The sequence below is a fragment of the Squalius cephalus genome (genome assembly GCF_949319135.1).
Source record: "Squalius cephalus genome assembly, chromosome: 20".
Taxonomy (NCBI): domain Eukaryota; kingdom Metazoa; phylum Chordata; class Actinopteri; order Cypriniformes; family Leuciscidae; genus Squalius; species Squalius cephalus.
This window is the reverse complement of record NC_137141.1, coordinates 30428940-30444965: the sequence shown is the minus strand read 5'-3', so window position 1 is coordinate 30444965 and position 16026 is coordinate 30428940. Positions and strand designations below refer to the sequence as shown.

General features: G+C 38.3%; 2 protein-coding genes across 2 annotated transcripts in view; both read right to left on the bottom strand.

Moving 5' to 3' along the window:
* Positions 1–16026, bottom strand: part of jmjd1ca (jumonji domain containing 1Ca) — a 91595-nt gene that overhangs the window by 24113 nt on the left and 51456 nt on the right. The gene's annotated exons all lie outside the window — the stretch shown is intronic.
* On the bottom strand, positions 1407–15787 carry LOC307147602 (uncharacterized protein). Its single transcript, XM_079852465.1, has 7 exons — positions 15688–15787; positions 15045–15152; positions 14479–14547; positions 11798–13787; positions 11617–11685; positions 10086–10214; positions 1407–2008 (listed from the first exon to the last, which is right to left on the bottom strand). The coding sequence occupies exons 1-7, from the start codon at positions 15724–15726 to the stop codon at positions 1785–1787; spliced, it is 2628 nt and encodes an 875-aa protein (XP_079708591.1). The 5' UTR covers positions 15727–15787; the 3' UTR covers positions 1407–1784.

The window sequence follows — 16026 nt, the reverse complement described above, 5'->3', positions numbered from 1 at the left end:
CATTGACAGCCAATCAAAATCCATCCTATTTTAAAGCGCTTGAGCATTTAAAGTGGCAAAACTGCAGTGTGCTTACAATAAACAGAACGATATTGTGCATTAGTGTGGACACTAATATAGTTATTGTTATAGTTATCTTTATAGTTATTGTTCTTGGTGCTTTAGGAGTGCTGTTGTACTTGTACAGTACAACAGATTTGGTTGAAGATGAAGATGAAGGAAAGCAACAGTTGCACGCAGGGGGAGGGATGACAGCGAGAGAGAGAGAGAGGGCACACACACACACACACACACACACACACACACACACACACACACACACACACACACACACACACACACACACACATACTGGTTTCCATGCTGGATGGGGACCAACTTTATGATCATCACTTGTGGGGACCACCCTTTCTAAAGGTTCTAGAGGTATGAAAAAAATTAGGGATACTTACCATAGCTTTGATAACTTATACACGCCTTCAGATATCTGAATTGATGAAGTAATGATTTGACCATGCGTTATGGGGACTTTTGAAAAATCGAGTGGACATGTCTTATAGGGACATACTTTGCATAATATTTGCATAATTCACACAACCTCCCAGTTGATTTGTGGGGACTTAATTTGCATAATTCACACAACTTCCCCTTTTGATTTGTGGGGACCTAGATATAACAAGAAGTATATTACTAATGACAAATAATAGGCATTTATACAAAGTAATTCCTCAGATTGCATTTGTCCATTTGCCCTTAATAAAAATGGGTTCAATCTACAACCAAGCTTCACTCTTGCATAGAACACCTATGGCCAGTTTCACAGACCAGGCTTAAGATAGTCTCAGACTAAAGTGTGCGTTTAAGCCGTTTTAACTGAAAGCACATCTTAAATTAAGTCCTTTGTGTCCATGTCCAAGTGCCATTGTTTTGTCTCAAGATGCACACCAGTAATGCTTATTTCTAAGACACGTTTATAAAAGCTACTTAAAATGTCCTAATTGAACTAAAGGCCTAATCCTGGTTTAATCTAAATCCTGTCTGTGAAACCAGGCCCTAGTGTTGTGCTTGTAATCATCTCCTCAACATGCAGAATATTTGTTTGGATCGATTGATTGTTCCTACAATAGATTGGAATATTAGTGTGATTGAAGTGGAATATATGTGAATGGAGAACTTTTTCACTGCAACATCAAAGGATTGCATACAAGTAGTGAATTATTGTCTGGATATTTTCCAACCCATTTCATACCCACAAGTCAAACATTTAAACCTTTCCACTTCAAACTATTCTTTCTATAATTGTAATTTTTTCAGCCAACCTCCCAGTATCAGCTGCTACTCATTCACCTGATACTTATAAAAAATAAAACAAAATCTACTACTAATTGAGCTTCAACACATTAATTCACATTACAATTGCTGAATTCAACTTTTATTGAGTTCAACTTCACAAAATAACTCAAATGAAGTCAAACCTCAAAAAGTCCTGAAATTAAAAGTATTTAAAAAATCATAAAAAAAAAAAGTCACTTTCACACATGCTTCCTTTCACAGACATGTGAATTTAAACAAACTACAACTTTAGAACTACTTTGTTGTTCGACCAATGCTTTCCGACTGGTGGCCTTCATCACGGTCATCATAAAACATAGTGCAAACATTAAGTTATTCTATAGCCTACAAGTGTTGCTGTTGTTTTAAAGGGTTAGCAAACCCAAACATATTAACCCTTTAACATCTTTTAACAAAACCTGCCCTGACAGAGTTGCATCTTCACATTATTATTATTTGCACTGCAATTTCTTTTTGTAAGCTGTAATGCGATTATAAATGTAAAACTTTACGGTCTTCCAATTGCGGTTCTTCAGTGCTTCTGGTTCAGCTTTTAAACATTTGTCACAATCGCTCTTTGATGGTACAGTGAGCGATGTGATGAATCGCTTCATGTGCCTTTCCACCGCCTGCACCTCTGTCTGCTGCCAGGCGGTCTTCTTCTGGGAACTTTTACCTAAAAGTGGACAGAAAAAACAATTGAAATGATATAGTGTGTGTGCTGGAATTCCAATCCGAAGTTCTGAATCCTATTATCAGTATTTATTAGGTCTGCCCCCTATTTTTTTTTTTTTTTTTTTTTATTTAACCTTTATTTAACCAGAAAAAGCTCTCTGAGAATAAACATCTCTTTCACAGGAGTGTCCTGGCCAAAATGTGCAGCAGTACAATCAGTTCCATCACAGATAAACATCACACAGACAAATTAAAGGGACACTCCACCCATTTGCATTAAGCTTTGCATTGTTAGAAACCCAGTCATACTATTGAATGGTCGTGCAACACTCTCTCATTTTCCCCTGAGACGGGAGAAATCCGTTATTTACCTCTTACACTTCCTCCTACAATGACGCAAAAATCGTCATTTTGCGTCATTGTAGGAGGAAGTGTAAGAGGGAGGGATTTCTGTTGAGACTACAGACACTCGTTCCTCATCTTTCCCAGGGGGCGGGAACCGCTCACGCTAGACCTATTACAGATCAGTGGGTGGGACTTTACTCTCTGAAACTGAAAGCAATATCCTCCATCTTGTTTGAAGCTAAGCTAACAGGCGCTGTGGAGACAGATGTGAAGTTATGACAATAGCGGAGGAGAGTGCTCAATATGATATAGAAGAAGTGGATTTCGGAAGTCTGATGCTTGAATCAGGTGTTTGTGGCTACCTTTACAAGCCGCATTATAGCGAAGAGCAGCCGAGGCAGAAGACCTGCCTGCCGCGGACGAGGAGACCGGACTGGCTCGAGTTAGGGCGGACTGGTGGCGCCGGTGATCTCACTATGCAACTACGAACCGCTACGAACACAGAGATAGAGTCCGTCTGCGGCAAAGAATTTCAACAATGACAATTTCTCCTGGACGAAATCTCTGAATCAGACGAGGACACGGACGTTTGTGTTGAGAACTATCCTAGTTTCGCACCGCATATGTTCTGACTGAACATCCAGGTACCATGCAATAATTCACCTTTTCGAAAGAAATACAAACGAGGAGTAATGCTCTAATGAGTTCGCCAACTAAATAGACATTTTGTGTGAAATGAATATCAAGCTCTGGTGGTAGCTAGCCTTGTAGACGGAAGAGTGATTTCGCTTTCTGGATTAGTGGGAGTGGCTTGCGGAGCTGTGCAATGTGGTGCATTGTGGGAGTTGTTGTCTTTCATACAAATGCGTCCTGAAGTTATTTTTTGTCTTTCCTCGGTCACGAAGGCACCAAATTCAAAATTTATTTTACATTCCGACTACATATATGACCCACTTTAAATAAAAAACAATGTTCAAATGGGTGGAATGACCCTTTAAAAGACACTTAAAAGCAGTTGCATATTGTTAGATCAACTTCCATTTGCCGGATAACTGATTTGAAATGGTCTAGAGTCAGCAGATTTTCTCATTTTAATTTAGATTGGAGGAAATTCCAACCAAACGGCGCTGCGTACATAAAAGACTTCTTACCTAGCTCAGTTCGAGTAAAAGGAACAGAAAGAGTATAAAAGTTTTGCGAACGAAGAAAATAATTCTTGGTAATTTTCTGTTGCATAAAACAACAAAGATAAGAAGACAACAACCCCAAGATGGCTTTGTAAATAATTAAGTACCAGTGCATCTTTCTTCTGATAGACAGAGAAGGCCAACCTACTCTGTCATACAAAGTGCAATGATGAGTTGAAGATTTACAATCTGATATGAACCTTAGAGCACCATGATAAACGGCATCTAAGGAAGAAAGAAGATAAGAAGGTGCAAACTGATATACAACATCACCGTAATCAAGGACAGGGAGAAAAGTAGCAGAGACTAATTTCTTTTTTACATTAAAAGAAAAGCAAAACTTGTTCCTGAAATAAAACTCAAGCTTGATTTTCAGTTTATTCTTCAGTTGAGTGATATGAGAGCTAAAAGATAGTGCATCATCAACTATAATGCCTAGATATTTGTACTCTTTTACTAATTCAATCACTGTACCTTGAAGGGTCTGAAGAGATACTAAATTATTTTCAAGTTTTTTTGAGTTGGAAAATAACATATACCGTAAAACTTCAAATAATAGCCCGGGCTTTTATTTTCCCAAATCGCCGAACTGCACCGGCTTGTATTTGAGACAGGCGTCTATATGAGACAGGCCTTTAATTTAGTGTTGAGACTTCACCCTGTGCTGCAATATTCATTTAGTTTTACATTCATTTACAGAAATCAGCTGGTTGAATGAAAATTGCTTATGTTATCGGATTTTCAGGTGATATTCTCAATTCATTCAGTTAACGGACGCTTTGAGGTAAAGTGAATTCAGACTGCAGACTAAGCAACGATTGTATTTAATTCATTTAATGTATTTAATACAGTTCAATCATAACATAGTACAGACATGATCTTAATTCCATAATGTCCTTAAACACAACAATATTGCTGGCCATTAACTGACAAAGTGCGCGTCCGTTGTGCGATACCTCGAGTTGTCATAGACGTGACGCGGCGCTTCTCGTCCGGTGTGCGAAACCTCGAGTTGTCATAGACGCGACACGGCGCTAACACTCTCTGCCTGCCTTGCTTGCGCTAACAGCTCCGCCCAGATGCACAGGGCTCTCTTGTGCGCAATCTGCTCCATAGAACTGGCTTAAACAGACGATCTGACGGGTTTTAGAAGATTAAATACAACCCGAAACTAAAAAAAACAGACCAGGCCAGTATTTGAGACCGGCCTTTATTTATCCAAACCTGTAGCCACACCAGGCGTGTAAAAGAGACAGGCGTCTATTTGGGACTCGGCTATTATTTGAAGTTTTACGGTACTTGGTTTTATTAGTATTCAGAACAAGTTTTAAACTGTGAAGCCTTGACTGAATAATATTAAAGGCTGACTGAAGCTTAGACAAGGCTTGCTGTCCAGAGGAAGCGCTGCTATACACAACAGAATCATCAGCATAAAAATGAAAGTTGGCATCCTGAATGTCATAATCAAGGCTATTTATATAAATGGTGAATAAAAGGGGCCCCAGCACCGATCCTTGGGGAACACCTTTGGAAATCTCTAATAAATCAGATTGTTTACCTTCGGCTTGAACACACTGGGTTCTTCCGCTCAGATAGTTTTTAAACCAAGGAATAACGTAACTTGATAAACCAACAACCTTCAATCTGTGCAGCAATATTCCATGATCCACTGTATCGAAAGCCTTTGATAAATCAAAAAGCGAGGCACAAAATTCACCATTATCCATTGACCCTACAATATCATTTAAAACTTTCAAAATAGCCGTTGTAGTACTGTTTCGCCCGCGCGTTTTGCTGGATTTTCTTCACATTGTAGCACAATAAACTTAAATTTCTCCGTCATTTATGGTCATACAGAAAAAAGAAATATAAAAAAAGAATCTGTGATATTTCTACTTTTGTATGTGTCCACTTACAATCAAATCAAAACATTGTGCTTTTGTAAAATAAAGAAAATAAACAGGGTGTGCGTTCTGCCTCTCCGTCGCGGTGAACTTTTTTTTCTTGAGCACGTCTATAAACTGAAACAAAACTCAGCGAATACTTGTCACACATTTATGAGCCATATACCTTAATAAACATTTAAGTGTGTACTTTTAAATGATCTGATTCAAACTGAAAACAAATATTCTCTGTTTAAGTAATTTGTATAAAACCAACAAGATGTCCAGCTTCTCAAACGCTTCCTAATTACTTTTAATTTGAACATGCCCACTCGCGCAAAAGAGATTCACATGCAAATCTCCACATGGAACGCGATAGCGCTCATTAACTTTACCTCAAAAACAAAACACCAAAACACTTCACAAGTCTCTGCTTTTTCGTCGAGTTTGAAAGGCGCACTGTGAGCTTACATTGGATTTAGGCTACCTCAGAAGAAGAAAAATGCGATTTGAAGACAAGAAAGATACAGGTAAGAAATTCTTACATATTAGTTATTGTTGCATAAATTTCACATTGCAGTTGAACTGTTGCTAGATAAATGGTGAATATTATAATATTTAGACCCGTGTTTACCGTTACTGTGTTTGTGGATATCTGCTCAAACGTAGATATGTATATGGTAACCATAATGTTTTATATTTGAGAGCGATCGCATTTGAATGTATCATATTTGATACATTCGAAAAGCAAAACGCACCAAACGGCTTCATGTTTTTACTATTATCTCATTTCATATCATCATAACGAATGGAAACATTTGAAGTAACATGATAATCAATATATTTTTCTCTAGCTTAGTTATTATTATTTTAAGCAATTTTAACCAGAAAAATCTAAAATGTATTCCCAAAATCGTGCAGGCCTTTCTCTTGATATCAGTATGTTCAATTTTTTTTTTTTTCAGGGCCCAGATGCCACTGAGTCTTGCTGACTTCAACATTCACATGAGTCTCTGTACATGAACATGGTAAATTGAAAATCAAACACCTTGGAAATGAAAGGTATGTACAATGTTTTTAGGAATGGCACAAAGGTCTCTGTCTTTGGATTATGTTGTGTTGTAAATAAATCAAACAATCTAAAAGCCATTCTTTTTTAAATCTCCTCATTCTTTGTGAAAGGTTGCTCAGAATTATAGGGGCCTGATAGCTCCTAATAGGGCAGTTAGAGGAGGGTCTTTGTCTTTCTCAGGTGTGAAAAGCTTACATATTAATGAGCTCCCGCATAAAGTTTTGTGGCACAAAACACGTCGTAAAAATTTTAAATCAATATATTGTCTTCTCTGACTGAGCAGTCAGGGTGATTTTCACATAGTTTTAGAGCAAATATTCTAGGCTACGTCATACAATTTTCAAAAGTCTTGTGAAGAAATAATCAGTATGGGTTTCATGACCTTATTTCAGTGAGAATTTTTTTTTGTATTTTCACAAACCACGCATAAATGTCATTATCTCAAAACTACAAACTTTTACACACATGCTGCTGATATATTATTGTAGCAGAGTTTGTGCTGAATACAGTGTAATTAGACTGTAGCCATGAAAATGTCACAAGTAACAGAAATAAGCACAAATGTCAGAGCATGTCAGAACACCTCCAGGGCCCAGAAAACAGCTCAGACCCCAGAGGGTTAAAGCAATTGAGCATATGTTCTTTATCTGATACGCTAGTGGAATCCAATTTTATACATGAAGGAAAGCTAGACTTGTTTTTACTACCTGATATCAGTTTTATATTCAGCCAAAATTTCTTGGGATTATTTGAGTTAATAGTAGTATTTTCAATAAAATAATCAGCCTTTGCTTTTCTAATAGCGACTGTGCATTTATTCCGGAGCTGCCTAAAACGGATCCAATCGGAGCCAACATCAGAATGTCTAGCTTTTGCCCAAGCAACATCCCGCTCACGAATTAGAACAGAGAGGGCTTCTGAAAACCATGGATTATCCCTACCATTAACACGGAATTTTTTAAAAGGTGCATGCCTGTTGATGATTGATAAGAATCCATCATAAAAGTATTTCCAGGCAGACTCAACATCGGGAATAAGAAAAATCCTGTCCCAATCATAGCGTGCTACATCAAAAAGAAAGGCTTGTTCGTTAAAATGTCGTGTACATTGTCTAGTGATAATACGTGGTTTATGCTTGGGTAATTTGGTATCTCTGACTATGGCAACGACGCAGTGATCACTAACATCATTAGCATATACAGAGGCCAAAGAGTACTTGTGAGGCAAATTGCTAAAAATAAGATAAATTAATGTGGACTTTGTAATCCTTCAAGTTAGGTCTGGTAGGTGTCTCAACTAGCTGAAAGAGATTTAAAGAATCACAAATTGCTTTAAAACGATCAGATACTGACTGTAGCCAGTTCACATTAAAATCACAGAGAAGAACAAGCTCCTTGTAGTTCAAAGAAGTCACCGAGTGCATCAGGGAGGAAATGGCATCAGTACTAGCTGATGGAGGTCTGTAGCAACCGACTACAGTAAGATGTAAAGTCTTGGAGACGATAAGATTTAGAGCTAATAATTCATACATTTTAACTACTGACTCAGAGAGCAACACAGCAACTTCAAAACTGTCCTTAACATAAATTGCTACCCCCCCTCCCCTATTTGGTCTATCAGACCTATAAACAGTATAACCATCAATATCTATGGCATTATCTGAAACTTTTTTTAAGCCATGTTTCAGATATTACTATAACATCAGCACTGGTATTTTTTGCCCAGATACGCACCAAATCAAACTTAGGAAGCAGGCTTCTCACATTCATATGAATAAAAACCTAGTCCTGATCTAGATTTAGAATCAGCAGGAACTTTGAACGTTAGGGAAGTGTCATTAAAAGGACTAGGATTTGGTAATACATTTCCTGATATCAGTAACATGAGAACTATAAAACTCCGACGCCTTACTGTTTCACTTACATTTCCAGCAGAAAAATTCAAACAAGTGGAATAGTTGAAGACGCTGGGCTCCTTATTTGTTTGAACAGAAACTATAGAGTCCTCGTACACAAAGTTTGAAAGCAGTGACTTCAAACGGCAGTCTGAGAGGACATTAAAGTTTGTATATATATAATCAACCACAATTTTATTAGTCAGTTAGTCGCAGGACAAAAAAAAAACTCCACAGGAAGTGGAAATCACACAGGCTGTGACGGACAGATCAATAACGGCAGGAAATCCAAACATTCGCCTATCAGTCAATGACCTGGGGTGGGTGGAGGTGATTGTATGGGCTGTTTGGATGACGACACACATGCATTATATAATTGCTATATATTGCATTGCATAGAATGTGTGCTCGTCAACTAGTCTAAAATTAAGAAACCCCTACAACACAGTAAAATAAATAAATAAATAAAATAAATAAATAAAAAAGATAACATAGGAACATTGTGTACAATTAAGATAGGCTAATTAATTTATTTTCCAATATCCAAATATGATACTAAATACCACAGGGAAAAGGGCTTCTATTTGTGACGTGCTGTCTTTGCATTTAAACATTGTACATTTTAAACAGGACACGCATTAGCTGAATAAATGTTAGCCAATACAAACATATTTATAGAAAACAGTTGACAATGAATAGACAGGAGTCCAATAATAGCATAACGAATCACTTATTCTAAAAATAATATAAAGTATAAGTTCCGAATCCGACATATAATGAGGGCTGTGTTAACAGTAAAACGTCCGTCATTTAACGAATTTTAAAAACAGGGATGGATAATACAAAATGCTTTTTGACAAAAAAATCAAGCAAGAACAAAATTTAAACTTAGCCCGTCAATTTTCATTTTACAATTATCTTCTCTCTCTCTGTGTGCGCGCGTCGTGTTTTTTGTGAGAGCTTGCGCAGCACTGAGACATTGGTACTTTTTTTTATCCATAAGTAACTAACGCGCTAGTTTTCATACAAAATAAATATATGTAACAATTAACACAATAACGTAACATACGTTTCTCAACAAGCGATTTTAATAGCGATATCAAGATTTATAGTTCAGCATTACTTGAGCATTTTATTATTTGCATGACTGAATGATGTCTTCCTCTTTTCTGAGTGACCATGAATAACTTAACGGAGTATTTTAAGATAATCCATGCGATCTGTGTGATCATCGAATCCATAAGATTAAGTTAACTCAACAATCAACTTTCCACATCGAGCCCAGGCCGTTTACCTTCAGGAGTCAGAAGTACTGTACTGTCCTCACTTATGAAATCAGTCAGACGACGGCCGCGGGAGAGGAAGGGGGATCGAGCGGGAATCTTTATTGGTGTCGATTTTCAGTCTCTTTTTAATGATAGGCCTTACGCATCTGTCAATCATACCCGCTTGCTATTTGGGGATTGAACCCAGCGCTTTGATTGGTTGAACTCTTCTTCTTTTGCTGTTGCTTGATTTGAGGACAGCGCGTGCAGAGGCGTCACCAGGTTTTTGCATAGTTTAGAGTGTCAAAGCGTACCAGCGTACTTTGAAGTCAAAATGCGTATCCGCTACGCAAAATGCGTACAGGTTGGCAGGTCTGGTTAAAGTGCTCCTAAAGGGTCTAATTTAGTCTTAGAAATGTGTAAAGAGTTCACCTTTGGAAGAAGGCCTCACAGCACTGGCTCCTGTAGGCATCTCTTCATCTGATGGTGGTCTGGGTCTCTTGGGTGGTGGCGGCATGTCATTCCCCTCGGTAGGAGGAAGTGCCACCTCTGCCGATGGTTCTATGGAAAATAATCTAAGTTCAACATTTTCAGAAAGATATACACTTTACTATAGAATGCTGACAATACACAATATGTTATTTGTCACACTTATGCACTAATTATTTAAAATCATTAAAGTACAATAAACCCTAAACCTGTGCAATTGTTCATTATTGCAAGTATAATTGAACTACATCTTTCCAGCAGACATTTAATCAAACATAAGCTCAAGTAAACTGAGTATTTAACCATTTTATTTCATGTCTTAATCATCTGACATGATTCGTTTTGTGCCATGACACAACCAACACGAGAAGAGAGCGGATCAGCTAGTGTTTTACGACAAATTTACACGTTTCTCCTATGAAATAAAATTTTTATGGTAGTAAACTCACAAAACATATTCACTCCAGAATGAATGTTTAGTGTAAGACATGTTGAATAATAGCTTGGAGGCATTTGATTCATTACACAATGAGCCATTTCGTCAAAAAAGCATTTGGTTCAGCATACTGAAGCATCTTCTTTAAAGGGGTGGTATAACACGATTTCACTTTTCTTACTTTAGTTAGTGTGTAATGTTGCTGTTTGAGCATAAACAACATCTGCAAAGTTACAACTTTCAAAGTTTAAAGCAAAGGGAGATATTTGCTTTTAAAGAAATCAATTTCTAAGAACTACAAAAAACGGCCAAGTAGGGACTACACGACATTCCTGCGGGCTTGCTGACATCACTAAGCCCAATATTTACATAAACCCCTCCTCCGATGAAGGATTCGCACAACGGCTAGTCCTGAAACTTTAAAAACAAAAGCTGTTTACGGGCCACAACCTGTAAGTATGATTTATTTTTCGTACCTTTCAAACATACTTTTCTGAAACGTCCTTTAACAGCCGTTCTTGAACATGTTCTGCTCGATCCTCTCCACTAACATTCTCTGGGTCTGATTCGGGCTCAAACTGGTAACTTTTGGCAATATTGACGCCGTTGTTTACTGAAGCACAAACTACCGGTAAAGATAAGGGGGCGTGACGTTTCCGAACAACGTGCACTTGGCGCTTAACGAATCACAACACACTGGTCCAGCTAACCAATCTGAGCCCATTGCGTATTTTGAAGGGAGGGGGCTTCATAGAACGCGGAAATCATCCGACCGTTTTTACAAGGAGGGACAGAGCAGTGTAGAATAATGGTTAAATATGTGAAAAATAATGCAAATTTTTTAAAACGAAGCATGAACACGTTACAGTGCACCCCACAAACACAATCAAGCGTTCGAAAAAAGGCGTTTTACCACCCCTTTAATATTGGCTATGATGTTAGAACAATGTTTTTGTCTGTCAGGTCTTCACAAGTTACGTGACTGAAAACTATGAATAACTGCAAAATGTAGTAGTGTATTTTGACAGTAATACAAACCGTCAACAGTAGATGAACAGTGTCCCTCCTGTATGCTCCCGTCTTCCTCATCACAGTCAATAACTTTTTCTGTGGAAGTTCAAAGTACAGCTTAACAATGGTATATAATGGATCATAAACACGTGGTATATGAATAGATGGTAAACAGAAAATCAAACAAAAGTCAAATAAAATACCATACCATCAGGATCTATCCCAATTTCATCCAAGTTCTTGCCATGGAACTCAGCTAATCTTCCTTGCTCAAGAGCCATTAGAACTTTGCTGATCTTGGCAAGTTGCAGAGTCTTTTCAGGGAGTCGATAGAACTCACGATGGATTCTTATGTCGTGTCCAAGAAAGTTTGCCAGCTGGTCCATCTCGGTGTCAGTCATATTCAGCACTGTTGAAAGGGTTGCGGCATGCTTTCGCAGTCTTGTAGATGTCAGTGACTTGGGACACTTTGCGTCACACGCCTTTGCAAAGCCACGGAGGCAGTCTGACCCTCGAAAATGTGTCATGGCTTCTGGTCTTGCAAACAAATAGGAATTGTCTTTCAGAACCCCACAAGTCTCTCTCTGCTTAACAAGGAGTTCTAAGGCACATAGCATTTTTGAAGTCAGAAGAATTGGAACTGGTCGACCACGCTTTCCCCTTGTGATAACCCTTGTGAAGTGTCTGCAGAGTTTTTTTTCCACTTCAGAGAGTGCCCAGTCCACATCCTCATGTGGATCAGAAGTGTCTCTTGATAGAAATGCAGACAAAGGCATGCTCGAAACCTCTCCTTCCCTGCGGCGGTTAAAGAGAATCATCTGGGCTAGACACACCTTTGCCATCTCTATCCAGGCTTTGGTAGAGGGACTTTCAGAGAGTGTTTTGAACCACTTGTCTTGCACTTGATTGAGATATATATGCATTTTCTGGACGTCTTCAGTAAAGGGCATGATAGTGGGCACATTCCACTTTGCTTCACTGATGTTCCTCAATGCAGTAGCCGAGATCATCTCGTTCCACTTATTCGCATGAACTTCAAGAAACTCACTGGCATTCTTAACTAGCTGTTTGTCATTTGATATTAATCCCTGAGCTTTTAAGAGTTTGCTCACTTTAACCAGGGAATTCCCAAGCTTGTTTGCAAGCGATGGAATCATGAACTTGTCCGTTTCACTGTCATATCCACACGTATACTTGACAGCTTTGACAGTCTCCATGTACTTCTTTGGATTTACACAATCTTCCATCATTTTTAACGAGGTGACTCTCCTCGCCTTGTGAATCAACCTTCCCAATTCTCGCATCTTCTCCCGCACATACTGTTTATTTTTGGCTGATAGCCCTCCTTTGTTCAACAAGTGCTGCCCGATTGCAGTAATTACTCTGTCATTTTTTATTATATCTGTGATTGGGTCAGGATTCATGGCACTGATTACTCCCCACAGTTGTTTGGTCATGTTTGAAGGCACAGGCCCCGTGTATGTACACATGGACTGAACACGGTTTTTTCCTGGTTTGGGGGGGACTGACTGAGGTTTAAGTCTACAAGAACGCATATGTCGCCACAGGACCTTTCTTGTAAAAAGTCCTTGACAGTACGCACAATGCATGAAATCCTCTCCTTGCGCTTCTTTAGGTGGACGTTTAAATGGCACCAGTTCCCCCTTTCCTGATTCCATAACAGCAGCATTGTGGGCATAGTTCCCTTTGTTGCGGATATAATCCAGCTGTTTTTTTCTCTCCTTTGAACCCTTTGGAAAACTTAGAGCTCTAGCCACATCAGAATTATTTGCATGTGAACTTTCTAGATGCCTTGCCATCTTAGCGTAAGGTTTGGAGCAATACAAGCAGTAATGTCTCTTGTTGTACACTCTACTGCCATCTCTTTTTTGGTATGCATTAACAACTACGCAGTCTATTGTGTTCTGACTTGAACTGGGTTCTTCTCCTGTTCCAGATGCTTCAGACGCAAGGCTGTGCATTTTGTCTGACGTTGTTGTGTCACAGTCAGGGGAACTCGCTGATCCAGATTCATCAATATCCAGTTCATCAAGAAGCTGACGTTTTGTTGGGTTTAGTGTAAGGCTAACATCACTGTCATTGTCACTGTCAGAAGTGGTATCTGGAACATAATTATCTGAACTCTCTGGTGTAGAATCAAAGAGCTCACCAGAATCTTGAAGATCTGTGTCTTTCATCTTAAAAAAATAAATAAAATAAAAATAATAATAATTAGAAATAGGTAGAACTTCTGCATTTAATTAATTGATCAGTAAATTAACAGACATAAATTACCAACTATTGTGATAATCAGTGAACTGGTCAAGTATTTTGTCACATGTGATGATTTTCTGTTACTTACTGTATGTTATACTAAAGTTCTCAGTGTAATAAATCATTTTGGGCAGTTGCTCTGACAAAAATAAGGACATCTGATGGGTAATGGGTTTAAAGTAAAGGTGATGCAAATTTTTGATTCTCTGATATTTTGTAGTCAAAATGATTTATCACATAAGAATATATATTACATTTCACTGAGTAATTGATAATGAGAATAAAATGTTGATGGCAGCTCTAAGCAACATAACTAATCAATAAAAAATGGCAATGGCTACGTTTACATGCAACCAAATAATCCATTAGTAATCAGATTGATGGCTCGATCAGACTGAAAAGCCTTCATATGTAAACACCTTAATCACATGTAAAGAGTGAGCAGAGCGAGCTTCCATAGGAATAAATTCAAATTATGAATGCCTGTGCAGCCGTGCACATTTTACTTTCGCTTTCAAATTAGTGATTTAAAAGAGAGGAGCAAAAGAGGGAAAAACTCCAACTAGTGCATGTAAACATAGCCATTGAGTCTTTTGTTGTGACTTGAGTCCTTACCATCATACTTTTAGTCCGTCTCAGTCTTGGTACAAAAATGTCCTTTTCATTTCGGAGGTGTATCACAATCTGTAAAAAGAAAAGATAACAGTATAAACGACATTTTACATTATTATAGTATTTGAAAAATTAAAAATAAAAAAGCTGATCAGAGTTCAGAGAGAGAGAAAAAAAAAAAATTATTCCTGTCCAGCAAACCTCGCTCACACACATCTGGATTAAAACCGGCTTCATGGGGACCTTTCACACACAACGTTATAGTTCCTTATGGGGACTAGTTTCATCAAATTCAACACACAAGTTTTAACTCAAACACTGACTAAAAGTGTGTTGTGGGGACGTCGTGAGTGTCCATTTTAAAGCAACAATTAATCCAGAAAAAAATCCCTGTGAAGGATAAAACTGGCCCTAAATACTCCACTAGCACTAACCTACTGGACACATGTCGTTACACGGTTTAATTTACTAATTTACACCAGATACGCATCAAAATATGCTTAAAAATCACTAAACCATGACAAAGAGAGACATTAGACCTAAATCTTTAGTGATGAATGTGAACGTACCTGTTGAGGAGAGTTGATCTGAGCAGATTCATCATCCATCTGAGTCTCTGACTGGAGAGAAGGATCAGAAGCACTCGCTGCACTGGTTTTAATGGCAACGCTGGTTATCTGTAAGAGACAACATTCATAATGACAAGATATTAGAACATGGAAACACAAGAGAGAAATATGAAGCAGATACCACAGGATTTCAGAGAAATAGACAAATCAACTTCATCTAAAACATTTATTCCTGTCCAGTCAACCTCTGTCTGCGCTCACACACATCTGGATTAAAACCGGCTTCATGGGGACCTTTCACACACCTTCATGGGGACCTTTCACACACAACGTTATAGTTCCTTATGGGGACTAGTTTCATCAAATTCAACACACAAGTTTTAACTCAAACACTGACTGAAAGTGTGTTGTGGGGACGTCGTGACTGTCCATTTTAAAGCAACAATTAATCCAGAAAAAAATCCCTGTGAAGGATAAAACTGGCCCTAAATACTCCACTAGCACTAACCTACTGGACACATGTCGTTACATGGTTTAATTTACTAATTTACACCAGATACGCATCAAAATATGCTTAAAAATCACTAAACCATGACAAAGAGAGACAGTAGACCTAAATCTTTAGTGATGAATGTGAACGTACCTGTTGAGGAGAGTTGATCTGAGCAGATTCATCATCCATCTGAGTCTCTGACTGGAGAGAAGGATCAGAAGCACTCGCTGCACTGGTTTTAATGGCAACGCTGGTTATCTGTAAGAGACAACATTCATAATGACAAGATATTAGAACATGGAAACACAAGAGAGAAATATGAAGCAGATACCACAGGATTTCAGAGAAATAGACAAATCAACTTCATCTAAAACATTTATTCCTGTCCAGTCAACCTCTGTCTGCGCTCACACACATCTGGATTAAAACCGGCTTCATGGGGACCTTTCACACACCATGTTATAGTTCCTTATGGGGACTAGTTTCATC